General features: G+C 37.1%; 1 protein-coding gene across 1 annotated transcript in view; it reads left to right on the top strand.

Annotated features, from left to right (window-relative positions):
* The first annotated feature begins 488 nt into the window (after positions 1-488).
* LOC128518883 (uncharacterized) overlaps positions 489-14433 on the top strand; it is a 429900-nt gene continuing 415955 nt past the window's right edge. Inside the window, exons 1-13 of the mRNA XM_053492243.1 lie at positions 489-544; positions 2331-2408; positions 2603-2662; positions 2901-2960; positions 4862-4945; positions 5037-5096; positions 5488-5571; positions 5663-5722; positions 6138-6209; positions 6512-6571; positions 7731-7802; positions 8040-8099; positions 13565-13636. Coding sequence (XP_053348218.1) covers positions 6185-6209; positions 6512-6571; positions 7731-7802; positions 8040-8099; positions 13565-13636 — 289 coding nt within the window. The 5' untranslated portion in view covers positions 489-544; positions 2331-2408; positions 2603-2662; ... (4 more) ...; positions 5663-5722; positions 6138-6184. The remainder of the gene's footprint in view (positions 545-2330; positions 2409-2602; positions 2663-2900; positions 2961-4861; positions 4946-5036; positions 5097-5487; positions 5572-5662; positions 5723-6137; positions 6210-6511; positions 6572-7730; positions 7803-8039; positions 8100-13564; positions 13637-14433) is intronic.

Raw genomic sequence — 14433 nt, 5'->3', positions numbered from 1 at the left:
TCTTTTTTTTATATTCTATTAACATTATAAACTTTGTAGCCTGTCACACTAAAGCATTTGTTTCATTTTTTTTTTTTTTTTTAACGTACATTGTTCAATTTATTTTGTATGAGGAAACGAGAGGTGGCTCAAGATGTTTGCACAGTAATGTAATTAGAAGTTTGTTAAGCGAATGAAGGTGCTAACGAGTCTGTAATCTTTTATAGATGCTGCAGCTGAACCAAGTAATGTGACTTATGCTGAAATTGAACTAAAAAAACTAAAGAAACCAAAGAAAAAGCCAGGTAGGAAAAAAATCTTTCAATTTACTAACATAATTGCTTTTGTATTTCATATTACCCATTTGTGTATTTATCATACAATTACAGTTATTAGTCATTTAGTAATTAAAATTAACTCATTATAAGGTAACAGATGCACATAATTATGGAAATTTAAGTGGTTTATCTTAGTGAATGCTAATTGAGTGTCCGTTACTCACTAGGGAAAAGCAGTAAGGGAGATGAGACTGTGTACTCAGAACTAAAGCAGGACACAGATAAAGGTAAGATCAGCTAAAAGTGCACACACAATCTCTCCAGAGTATTTCTATTGCTTAAGCAAAGAGAGAGATTTACACTATACATGCTATAATTGGCAGAGATGATCAGATGAAGGCACAGCAATAGAAATCACTTAGACAACAAGCAAAGTTTAATGGCCTGGAAGTCAGAACTGGTACATACATAAAGCCAAGGGATTTAAAAATTTGGTATTATTTTAAAATTTTAACCTTTTATCACATTTTTTACTATTCAAACCAAAGACTGTATGTACTGTATGATTGTGTGGTTTAGGGTTTGGCTAAGCACTAAATAATCAGATAACATGAGCTCATGCAAGAGGAAGGAGCGGATAGCGCTGTCCTCTGAGTGTGTTACGCCGCCCCCAAAGGTGCGTGAGTGAGCATTTCGAAAAGATGCGGTCGACTAGCGTCACGTGGTTCGGAGGAAACATGTGATAGTCTTCAGCCCTCCCGACTGAGTGGCAGCCTTAATGTGGTAGCCCCCTAGTGGGGGGGAGGAATTGGACACGACTAAATTAGGAAGAAAATCCAGAAAAAAAAAAAATGAAAAAATAACATCCATATCATCTCCTTAGGTTTCCCAACAATAAAGGTATACACACACACACACACACACACACACACACACACACAGAATGATTTAATTTGATACAGATTTATTTTGAGACAATAAAACTGAGATATGTGAATTTACCTTAAATGTGTCTGTTAACGTGTTACAGCAACATGTTCGATATTCACTGGATAATATTCACACTTTCTTATGCCAGTAAATGCAAATCACATAAAAATACATGGAAATGCCTATTTACATTTTATAAATGTAACACGAAAATGTAATATTGCTGAAAGACAGAGAAAAAATACAGAAACACTTGTTTATTCCAATTTTGTTTGAGACAATATAGCCTAGTAAAGTTGAGCCTGTCTCATTTCAAGACAAAATTAACAGTTATTGTCAAACAGACTCGGCCCAGTAACATAGAAACTGCCCATAATGTGTGTGTGTGTGTGTGTGTGTGTGTATATATATATATATATATATATATATATATATATATATACACACAAAATTGCAAATTCAGTTAGTTAAATGATCAGATTGTTCCTGATGGACAAGCCGATGGCAACAGTGGCAAGGTAAAATTACTCATGTGGTACTTGAGAAGCTGCTTCTAACAACAACTCCTTATGTGTATAAAAGCCACGTGTTCACAGAATCTTTATTCATTCCATTTGTAGCCTGTCACAAAAAAACTGTTTCTTCAATTTAACCTAAATTATTTAATTTAATTGTGTATGAAAAAGGGAGAGGAAGCCCAAGATGTTTGTACAGCATTGTATTTAAAGGTTTGTTAAGAGAATGAAGATACTTACTTCATATCTACACTACATGTTGTACGTTTACATCCTGGACCAGTGCACAAAGACACTTTAATAACCTTTGCACAAAGACACTTTTTTCTATGCATATTTGCACACCCAGTACAGTATATTTCTCAGTACAGTATATTTCTATTTTAATGTACATCATATTTCTATTTATTTTTTAGTTCAATTTTTCCTAGTTTAATTTAATTTTTCTATTTAATTTTTCTATTGTATTTCTTTTATTCATATTTATTTCTTATTTGTAAACTTTAATTCTCTTTTAGGGTCACTGGCAGTCGTATAAGCATTTCACTACATTTCGTACTGTGTATGTTTGTGTATGTGACAAATAAAATTTGAATTTGATTTGATTTGAGTCTGTAACCTTTTATAGATGTTGCTGCTGGACCGAGTGATGTGACTTATGCTGAAACTGTACTAAAAAAACTAAAGAAACCAAAGAAAAAGCCAGGTAGGACTAAATTCTTTCAATTTACTCAGTGCAGAATTGCTACCTTTTTGTATTTTATATTACCCATTTGTGTATTTATCTTAAACTAACTGCTATTAGTCATTCAGTAAATTAAATGTAATCATTAAAAGGTAGTAGATCTTCATGTGCTGTAGTTTATCTTCAATGCTTAATCAGTGTCTGTTGCCCACTAGGAAAGAGCAGTAAGGGAGATGAGACTGTGTACTCAGAACTAAAGCAGGACACAGATAAAGGTAAGATCAGCTAAAAATTCTTTTTTTTTTTTTTTTTTTTACTTAGAAAAACTAAAGAAACCAAAGAAAAAATAAGGTAGGATTATTATTATTATTATTATTATTATTATTATTATTATATTAATAAAGGTGTTAATAGAGGTAAATGTACTGTAGTTATGAAGGTTTAGGTGGTAAATAGACAAAATGATGTGTGTGTTTCTTAGTGAATGTTAATTCAGTGACTGTTACTCACTAGGAAAGAGCAGTGAGGGAGATGATAATTTGTACTCAGAAGTGAAGAACAACACAGATAAAGGTAAGATGAGCTACACAACAGTATTTATTTAACAAACAGAGAGATATTTACACTGTGTTTAATACATTCAGTAATATGACTGATATTTTTACAGAGAGTGAAAAATGAGTTATTTTTACTGCGTTGTAGGGTTTCAGCTCTTTGAGTGAATCTTTGAGGCTGATTTGATTAAACTGATTTACAATATATAGTATACACTTTATCCTCTATCCATCCACCGTCTAGCATGATGTAGTGTAGTGTATCTTACCAATTCTGCTTTATCTCGTGGCCAATGATGATAACACAAAACCTGGTATTTTGTCAATAATAAGCAGGGTAACGTAAGATCTGGACAAATGTTTTTATTATACATGACCAAAGCAACAGTTCTTTATGAAGAAACAAGAATTTATTGAGCTACGCTGATATACCTGGAACTGCGCTACTTAAAACACACGCAGTGGTGAAAGTTTATTAGATCTGAGAAGGTCACAAGAGCAGAGCCTTGGTTTTATCTGGTCTGCTTAGTTTTGGTTTCGCACCAATTTTCAGCAAAGTATGAAGCTTTGTTTGGTTGTGTTATGCCACGCTCCACACGGAACATCCTGATGAAGTTTCAGTACTTTTATAAAGTGTATTACATTAAGGGCACTGGTGGCTCAGTGGTAGGTGTTTCTCCTGCCATGCGAAAGGCCCGGGTTCGATTCCCAGCCAGTGCCCAAACCCCAGCCACTGGATGCAGTGCCGGTCCCAAGCCTGGATAAAATGGGAGGGTTGCGTCAGGAAGGGCATCTGGTGTAAAACCTGTGCCAAGTTATAGTGTGGACTGGGTATTCCGCTGTGGCGACCCCTTGTCGGGAGCAGCCGAAAGACCAACAACAACATAAAGTGTATTACATTAGCTACCAACTTAAACTACCAACTTTCCATTTACATCAATGTCCTTTGAATAAAACAAGCTTTCATTCAGTATCAAACATTCCATATCTTTCATACTCATTCATATTTTTATCTACCCCAAAGGGTTATGTTAATTATACCTTCTTGGTTACAGTGAACACATCAAGCATAGCACAAAGACGTAACGCATACTAAATAAGCATATATGTATTTGTACATATTGGTCTTAATGGCACACTTTAGATGATTGTCTTTGGAATTGTCCCCATTTCTGGAGTCTTTGTTTGAGAGAGAAGAAGTATAATACATTGACAATAGTGGCACAGTGGTGTAGTAGTTAGCACAGTGGCCTTGCACCTCCAGGGTTGAGGGTTAAATTCCTGGCTCAGGTCTGTCTGTGCATGCAGTTTTCCCTGTGCTTGGTGAGTTTCCTCTGGGTACTCATTTACATTTACATTTAGGCATTTGGCAGATGCTCTTATCCAGAGCGACTTACATTTTTTTTATCTCATTATACATCTGAGCAGTTGAGGGTTAAGGACCTTGCTCAAGGGCCCAACAGTAGCAACTTGGTGGTTGTGGGGTTTGAACATGGGATCTTCCGAACCGTAGTCCAGTGCCTTAACCACTGAGCTAACCCTGGCACACAACCACCAAGTTGCTACTGTTTCAAAGGTATGCAGATTAGGTTAATTAGCATTTTCAGTGTGTGTGCTTGTGCACTGCGATGGACGAGCATCCTGTCCAGGGTGTATTCTCGGCTACAGGTCTCCTTCGACCTTGTAACATCCCAGCAGCTGGCCAATGAGGAAGCAGCTCTGTAACACCCACCAACATGGTACAGTATATTTATGTCAGGAGGAAGAAACGGGAAAAACTTATGAGCAAAACAGTTAACATTGTTTCATTTAGTTTCAATAATTTTAATAAACTTCATTTTAATATCAGTTAATATTCAAATATGAATAGTAAAAAAATAAAGTGAGACAATAAAGCTATAACTCTGTAATCTGTTATAGATGCTGCCGCTGGACCAAGTGATGTGAAGTGTGTTAAACCTGAACCGATAAAACCAAAGAAGAAACTTTTTTCTTTATTTAAAGGTAAATGTAGTGTAGTTCGGGAAGTTTAAGTAGTAAACAGAATGATGTGTGTATCCTATTGAAAGCTAATTCAGTGACTGTTACTCACTAGGAAAGAGCAGTGAGGGAGATGATAATTTGTACTCAGAAGTGAAGAACAACACAGATGAAGGTAAGATGCACTAAAAGTGTACACACAATCTCTCTACACAACAGTATTGTTTTGACAAACAGAGATATTTACATTGTGTTTAATACCTTCAGTAATATGACTGATGTTTTTAGAGAGAGTAAGAAATGTGTTGTTTTAAGAGCATTATCCAGTGTATAATTGTGATCGTCAGAAACAGTAGTGTGTACTGTATATTCAGTATAGAATGGTAATTGTTCCAAAAAAAGGGATTAAACAAAAATAAAAGAAGCAAAAAATAACACATTGACAATAGTGGCACAGTGATATAGTTAGATATTATTCATCTTCAATTTAACATCAGTTAATATACAAATATGAATATTGAAAAATAAGTGAGACAATAAAGCTATAACTCTGTAATCTGTTATAGATGCTGCCGCTGGACCAAGTGATGTGACGTGTGTTAAACCTGTACCGATAAAACCAAAAAAGAAACTTTTTTCTTTATTTAAAGGTAAATGTAGTGTAGTTCTGGAAGTTTAAGTGGTAAACAGAATGATGTGTGTTTCTTAGTGAATGTTAATTCAGTGACTGTTACTCACTAGGAAAGAGCAGTGAGGGAGATGATAATTTGTACTCAGAAGTGAAGAACAACACAGATGAAGGTAAGGTGAAGGTATTCCCTGTGCCCTTGCAGCTCCATGGCAGAGGGTTTGATTCCCGGCTCGAATCTGTGTGTGCAGTTTTGCCTTATTCTTGGTGTGTTTTTTCTGGGTTTTCCAAATTTCTTGCCATAATCCAAAAATATGCAGATTAGGTTAATTGCCATTTCAATGTATGTGTGTGCGTGTGTGCGCGCGTCTGTGTGTGCATGTACGTGTGTGTGTGTGTGTGTGTGTGTGTGTGTGTGGTTGCATTTAACTTTATGGCATTTAATTTTAGGGTTTTTTTGGTGTGGGGAGGGTCTTGCAATTACTTTTTATTCATCTTCAATTTAATTGATAGTTAGTTGATATTCAAATATGAATAGTGGAAAAATAATGTTAAAAAATAAAGCTTTAAGTCTGTTATGTGTTATAGATGTTGCTCCTGGACCAAGTGATGTGACTTGTGTTAAACCTCAACTGATGCAGAAACCAAAGAAAAATCAAGGTGATTTTTTTCCTATTTTATTATTATTATTATTATTATTATTATTATTATTATTGTTATTATTTTATTATTATAATTATTTTATAATATATACTATTTCTGAATTTCATTTAACCCCTTTAGCCATTTTCCACAATTACTAATCTTAACACACAGTGTTCTGTAACTGATCAGAATCATTCAGTAACTAAAATGATAGACGTTATTAGAGGTAAATGTAGTGTAGTTCTGGAAGTTTAAGTGGTAAACAGAATGGTGTGTGTTTCTTAGTGAATGTTAATTCAGTGACTGTTACTCACTAGGAAAGAGCAGTGAGGGAGATGATAATTTGTACTCAAAAGTGAAGAAGAACACAGATAAAGGTAAGATAAGATAAAAGTGTACACACATCTCTCTACACAACAGTATTGTTTTAACAAACATACATTTGTATTGTATTTACTACATCAATTAATATGGCTGATGTTTTTACAGAGAAATGTGTAAGAACATTAGCAGTGGTTTTTGGTCAGTATATATTCAGTATGGAATGTGATTTGTGCCAAAAAGGACTGAACAAAAGTAAAAATAATCAACAAAAATACATTGACACTGGTGTAGTAGTTAGTAGTTAACATTGTGACGTTGCACCTCCAGAGTTGCTTATTCGATTCCCCGCTCAGGTCTGTGTGCGTAGAGCTTACCCTTTGGTGGTTTTCCTCTGGTTACTCCAATGTGTGTGTGTGTGTGTGTGTGTGCTTGTGCTCTGTGAGGGGACTGGCACCCTGTCCAGGGTTTATCCTTCCTGGTGCCCTGAGTGCCCTGAGCCACAGGTCTTCTGGTCTACCAGTATAGATAATTAGTGAGACAGTAAATGAATTGAAATTAAATACACAATTTAAACATTAAACACTCATATTAAACATAATATAAACTTGTCCTGAGAATGTGGTAGAGACGTAAACAGCAGTATAATAATAATGCAGTCCTGTAACGCCCACACACACGGTATATTTGTGCCTGAAATGCAAACGTAAAAATCAGCAACAAAGCAGTTAACATTATTGCATTTAATTTATATGTTTTTCTGCAACTGTAAGGGTTAACCCCTAGAGGGCGAAAAACGCACAAAGACGTCGTTTTGTGTTTCTTTTTGTGTTTTCGTTTAAGTAAAGAACTACAGGTCCCAGGAGTCACCTCGGTCAGGTGAGGGGAACTCCTCCTGACCTGGGGACTAATTAGAGTAAGTTAGTATAAATAAGCTGTTTATGTTGTGCTCCTCGCGGAGCATTAGTTATGGTTTTGTGATGGTTGTTTTTCGAGTCAATGGTGATATTAAAGGTTACTAGGCACTCTGAGAAAACTTGAACTTGAAAAAGACTTGAACTTCTCTTCTGTTTCCTCTGCATTTATGCCACGCACACGCCGACAACCCATTCATGACAGAAATTATTTTTTTTTTATCACCTTCAATTTAACATCAGCTACAACTTGAATATGAACAGTGAGAAAATAAAGCTATAAGTCTGTAATATTTTATAGATGTTGCTCCTGGACCAAGTGATGTGACTTGTGTTAAACCTGAACTGATGAAGAAACCAAATAAAAATCAAGGTGGAATTTTTTTTTCTATTTTATTATTTTTTTATAATCATTTCTGAATTTCATTTAACCCCTTAAACCATTTTTTTTATACTTTCTTATCTTAACTGATCAGAATTATTCAGTAACTAAAATGAAAATGATAGAAGTTAATAGAGGTAAATGTAGTGTAGTTCTGGAAGTTTAAGTGGTAAACAGAATGGTGTGTGTTTCTTAGTGAATGTTAATTCAGTGACTGTTACTCACTAGGAAAGAGCAGTGAGGGAGATGATAATTTGTACTCAAAAGTGAAGAAGGACACAGATAAAGGTAAGATGCACTAAAAGTGTACACACAATCTCTCTACACAACAGTATTGTTTTGACAAACAGATATTTACATTGTGTTTACTACATTTAGTAATATGACTGATGTTCTTGAAGAGACTTAGAAATTTTTTATTACATCATCCAGTGCAAAATTGTAATAATTAGAAACAATAGTTTGTTCTGTATATATTTACTATGGAATTTGATTCGTGCCAAATAGGATTGAACAAATATAAAATATTTATTTTTTCATTTATTTATTTATTTATTTTGCAATTATGTTTTATTCACCTTTAATTTAACATAAGCTAAAATTCAAATATGAATATAGTTGGAAGCAACAATGAGCGGGCGCAAGCAACAATAGGCACATGTTACAGGGGTCATACCAATACCATTATGACATAATATTAGAAAAGGGGGGAATTTTATGTTTAGATCTCCAAAAAGCCCCAGATGCTAGAAAAAAAGCATCACACTATATCACTCAATGTGGTGTCAACACATGATGTTCCTTAATATAATGTCACTCAATATAATGCAACACAAAGTTATTAACCACTTTTCAGCATATGTTTGAGGCATTATTATGGCTGAGATGTCAAAAAAATCCCTCTACAATTTTGCATCCTCATTGTCTTGAGATCACATACAGATGGTACTCAACCGGAATAATGTTTTTTACCTCCGCGTCTCACGACGACAGCCGCTGAGTGACACTATAACTATAGACTGACGACTCAGTCCTTAGTTCATTCTCTCAAGGATTAATGAGCCGCAATGAGCAGCACATAGTAGAGGATTAAATCAAGTGAAACATTGTAGTTAAACGAATTCATAATCACAGTACAAATTTAGAATTTAAATTAAATTAAAACTTATTAAAATCTGCATCAAATCTAAGCAAAGTAAATGTTAAAGTGAGCCTTTATATTTTATCATGTATAACACTGGGTAAGCATCACAAAAAGTGGGTGTGTTATTGTTAATGTGCAAAAACTAAAACTATATGAGCTACATAGCCTTCATAAGACTCTCTTTTTATTTAAGTACACACACAATGAGGACAAAACATTATGATTTTTGTAAAATAATGAAAGTAAACAACAGGCACTATTCTGTATTGGTTTCTATGAACTTGGTTTCTATGAGTGCGTCAGAAAATGAACCCAAACTCCGTGTATACTTGCCACATAGACGTGAAAAATATATACTTATAAAAAGCTAAATGTTTGCTTTTATATAAACTAATGGAAAACAATTTTCAGATTATCTAATTCGTGTAAAACATGAATTATAGACACATCCACTGCAGTGGAGATGACGAGATGACCTAATCACCTTCATCACTGCAGCCGAAACCAAAGACATCATTAATTTATCAATGATTTATTAAAATGGTCAGAGTCAGTCCCCTTGCTACTGTATTTTCCCTGACACATTTATCCAGCCAGCCAATTTCTTTTTGGTTCACCGCATGGACAGGACACGGGCTTGGGAAAATCAAGGAGAGGCGGCGTGTGCTTAATGGTAAACAACAGCTGGTGCAACAGCTCAAGCATTGTTCCTCTCACACGCTTCTGCATACCCAACCTGGAACTACTGTCCATCATGTGTCATCCTTTGTATCCACTTCGGGAGTTCACATCGGTCATAATCAGCGCTGTTTATATTCCACCAGAAGTGGATACGAACACTGCCTTATGCGAGATGCATGAGGCACTTACACAGCACCAAACACAACACGAGGATGCGCAACTTATTGTGGCGGGGGACTTTAACAGCGCCAACCTCAAACACGCAGCGCCGAACTTGTACAACATATCACCTGCCCCACCAGGGGCGAAAGGACACTGGACCATTGTTATACCACAGTCAAGGACGGCTACAAGACACAATCTCGCCCTCCGTTTGGGAAATTCGACCATGCCGCCATCCTTCCTCATGCCAAAATACAAACAAAGGCTTAAACAGGAAGTTCTGGTTCAGATGGAGGCGCTGGACGGACCAATCGGTGGCCGCGTTACAGGATGCACTCGATGACGCAGACTGGGACATGTTCCGAAACAGCTCTGATGACATCAGCGTGTTTACCGAAGTGATTGTAGGATTCATCGGGAAACTAGTGGATGATACCGTGGAAAAAAAGTCTACTAGAACGTTTTCCAACCAGAAGCCGTGGGTGAATAAAACCATCCGCGACGTTCTGAGATTTTGCACTGCCTCCTACAATGCGGGACTCGCGTCGGGGGACATGGACCCATACAAGGCTGCGTCATATAACGTCCGGAAGGCAGTAAAAGAGGCAAAGCAGCGCTACAGGAGGAAATTAGAGTCACAGCTCCAACAGAGTGACTCTAGGAGCCTGTGGCAGGGACTAAGGACAATAACGGACTATAAAGCACCAACATTTAGTGTGACAAACGCGGATGGGACCTTGACAGACAAGCTGCACACATTCTATGCTCGTTTCGAGGCTGCAGCTTAAGACGCTTGCGATGCTAGCGGCGCTAACGGCTGCAGACAGAAAGACACTGCCAGCACCGGTAGGACTTTCATCATCTCTGAGCATGACGTGAGGAGAGCCTTCAAGAGAGTGAACACTAGAAAAGCAGCAGGACCAGATGGCATCTCGGGTCATATCCTTAGAGCCTGCGCAGACCAGCTAGCACATGTGTTCACAGAGATATTCAACCTCTCTTTATCCCAGTCGGTAATCCCCACATGCCTCAAAGAGTCTATCATTGTTCCTGTCCCGAAGAAACCTCATCCTGCTTCCCTAATGACTTTCACCCTGTAGCCCTCACCTCAGTAGTGATGAAGTGCTTTAAACGGCTGGTCAGAGACTTCATCATTTCTCCACTACCGGACACATTGGATTCGCTAGAATTCGCTTACTGTCCCTACCGCTTTACAGATGATGCCATCTCTCACCTCCTCCACACATCCCTCACTCACCTGGACACTAGAAGAAGGAATTATGTTAAAATCCTCTTCATCGACTACAGCTCAGCATTTAATACAATAATTCTTTTCACACTCTCCACCAAGCTGAAGCACCTGGGACTCAGCTCATCTCTGTGCCAGTGGATCTCTAATTTCCTAACCGGCAGACCTCTCACTCTCAGCACTGGAGCCCCCCAGGGTTGTGTTCTGAGCCGCCCTGCTGTTCTCTTGTACACGTATGACTGTGTGGCCACTACCAGCTCCACCAGTGGAGAGAGTGAACAGCATCTGATACCTCGGTGTCATAGTTCTGTCACATCAACAAAGGCCTGACAGTGTCTCTACCACCTCAGACGCTTGAGAGACTTTAGACTGCCCTCCAAGGTGCTCAGGAACTTTTACTCCTGCACCATAGAGAGCATCCTGACGGGAAACATCACAACCTGGTTCGGAAACAGCACCATGCAGGACAGACGAGCTCTATAGGAAGTGGTGCGATCAGCTGAGTGCATCATCCGCATCAAGCTCCCTGACCTGCACTCGATCTCCAGCAAGCGGTGCTGGACCAAGGCCAGGAAGATCGTAAACGGACCTTAGCCACCCCAGCAATGGACTGTTCTCTCTGCTGCGGTCATTCTTCCCGCATTTATCATGCATGCGTTTCTTGTTTTGACGCTGAGCGTCATGTGATCACAACTGAACCAACATATTTTCTCTCTCTTGTGCTGCAGAATTGTGGGTATTCATCTCCCATGCTTGGTCTTAGTGCGCGTCTCTCACTGGCAGAGGTGTCAAGTAACGTAGTACAAATACTTCATTACCTTACTTAAGTAGAAATTTTGGGTATCTATACTTTACTTGAGTAATTATTTTTCAGCCGACTTTTTACTTCTACTTCTTACATTTTTAAGCAATTATCTGTACTCTCTACTCCTTACATTTTAAAAATAGCCTCGTTACTCCTATTTCATTTTAGCTTGTCATTCAAAGAACAAAAAACATCCGGATAAATCGTGCCATCCGGATGGAGCGAATTTGATTGTGGTTGGATGAGAAGTATAAACATACCATTTCGACACCCTATTGTTTGGTACGCGATCCATCGCACCTGCACATGACGTCATGTTACACACTCCAGCAAGAACGTTTGAATAAATTAGCATTTTCGGTTGATAACGTTGTGACAAGTAGACAAAGATGTCCGTGATAGAGACTCAAGATTCGAGTGAAATGTCACAACCAAGCACCAGCGAGGAAGGTAACAGCACCAGGAAGGTAACAGGAATGATATAAACTGTATACACACACACACATACATTATATATATATATATATATATATATATATATATATATATATAATGAAAAAGACTTCTTTAGAAGTTGAAGTATCAACTCAAGCTTTTTACTCAAGTAAACTATATATATATATATATATATATATATATATATATATATATATATATATATATATATTTAAACCCTAGTATCTATATTTCTACCCAAGTAATGAATGTGAATACTTTTGACACCACTGCTCACTGGTATAATCAACATCTGTGCACGCATGTACTGTTTACTATAACACTGTGACCACGTGTGTGTGAGTAAAACATATTTTATTTTGTTTCTGTATGTGTGTGCATGTAAAGCGTGTAAAGCAAAAGTCTCATTAGAGAGGTTAAAGATCCATTTTCTCTCTCTGTATCAGCCTACTCTGTGTCTGTGTGCACGCGTGTCATTGGACACCATGCCCCACACACACACAAACCCCTTCTACTTTCGCCTTCACAGTTACACACACACACACACACACACACACACACACACACACACACACACACACGCACACTCTTTCTCTCTGCTCTACACAGAAACACTGCTCTGTCACGATTCTATTCAAAGGTAAAGTGCAGGTTAATTTGTTTTATTTTTATTTTACAGCAGTGGTTCCGTTAGTGTGTCGCTCAATCGAGTGTCATTAGAGAGATTTCTTGTTTATTTTTTCTGATAAAACACTATTTCCGTTGTGTTCACGGGCGTGTGTAAAAGAGTGGAGGAAGGGTATATAAGACAAGAAGGGGGAGAGGGGAGCTTACTTTACATACACACACACACACACACACACACACACACAGCACCTTTGCACACAAACGAACACTTATTTGTGGGCATTTATTTTTACTTTTCTTTTTAAAGTTAAAGTGCAGATTCATTTGTTTTATTTTTTCTTAATAGTTTGTGTTAATTATTTTTATGTATTTATTTTTTTGGGCTGTGGAACAAATGATTTGAGTTTCGAGTTTTGACATGCAATGTGAAAGTTGTTCAGCTCCATGAGCTCTAAATTTCCACTGGGTGTTGCATGCATATAAACCACGCCCGGGGCCCAGACACACAGGCATCCTTATGGCAGCAGATTCCAACTTGTTTGCCAATTTTCATGAGAAAAACAATAGGGCCCTTCACACACTATGACGACATAGGATTTATAATGTTATAAATCTGTAATCTTTTCTAGATGCTGCCCCTGGATTGAGTGATGTGACTTGTGTTAAACCTGAACTGATGAAGAAACCAAAGAAAAATGAAGGTAGGATTTTTTTTTTTATTCCATTATTATTATTATTATTTATGACCAATTCTGAATGTCATTTAACCCCTTAAACCATTTTCTTTCCCAATTACTAATTCTAATGCAAAGTGTTTGGTAACTGATCAAAGTTAATAGAGGTAAATGTAGTGTAGTTCTGGAAGTTTAAGTGGTAAACAGAATGGTGTGTTTTTCTTAGTGAATGTTAATTCAGTGACTGTTACTCACTAGAAAAGAGCAGTGAGGGAGATGGCAATTTGTACTCAGAAGTGAAGAAGAACACAGATAAAGGTAAGATTCACTGAAGGTGTACACACAATCTCTCTACACAACAGTGTTGTTTTGACAAACAGATATTTTTTGTGTGTGTTTAATATATTCAGTAATATGGATGATGTTTTGGAGAGAGTTAGAAATGTGTTGTTTTTTACTGCATTATCCAGTGTATAATTGTGATCATTAGAAACAGTAATTTGTACTGTATATTCAAGATTTAAAGAACTTTATTAATCCCAGAGGGAAATTGCTTCCATATTAAGTATGGAATGTGATTCATGCCAAAAAGGATTTAACAAAAATAAAAGAATCAACAAAAGATACATTGGCAATGTTGGCACAGTGGTTAGTAGTTAGCACTGTGGCCTCGCACCTCCAGGGTTGTGGGTTTGGTTGCAATTACTTTTTCTTCACTATATTTGAATATTAGTTAATACTCAAATATGAATAGTAAAAAAAATAAAAGTAAAAAAATAAAGCTATAAGGCTGTAATCTTTTATAGATGCTGCCCCTGGACCAA

The sequence above is a fragment of the Clarias gariepinus genome, chromosome 1 (assembly GCF_024256425.1).
Source record: "Clarias gariepinus isolate MV-2021 ecotype Netherlands chromosome 1, CGAR_prim_01v2, whole genome shotgun sequence".
NCBI lineage: Eukaryota > Metazoa > Chordata > Actinopteri > Siluriformes > Clariidae > Clarias > Clarias gariepinus.
This window is presented reverse-complemented; position numbering and strand designations above follow the sequence as displayed.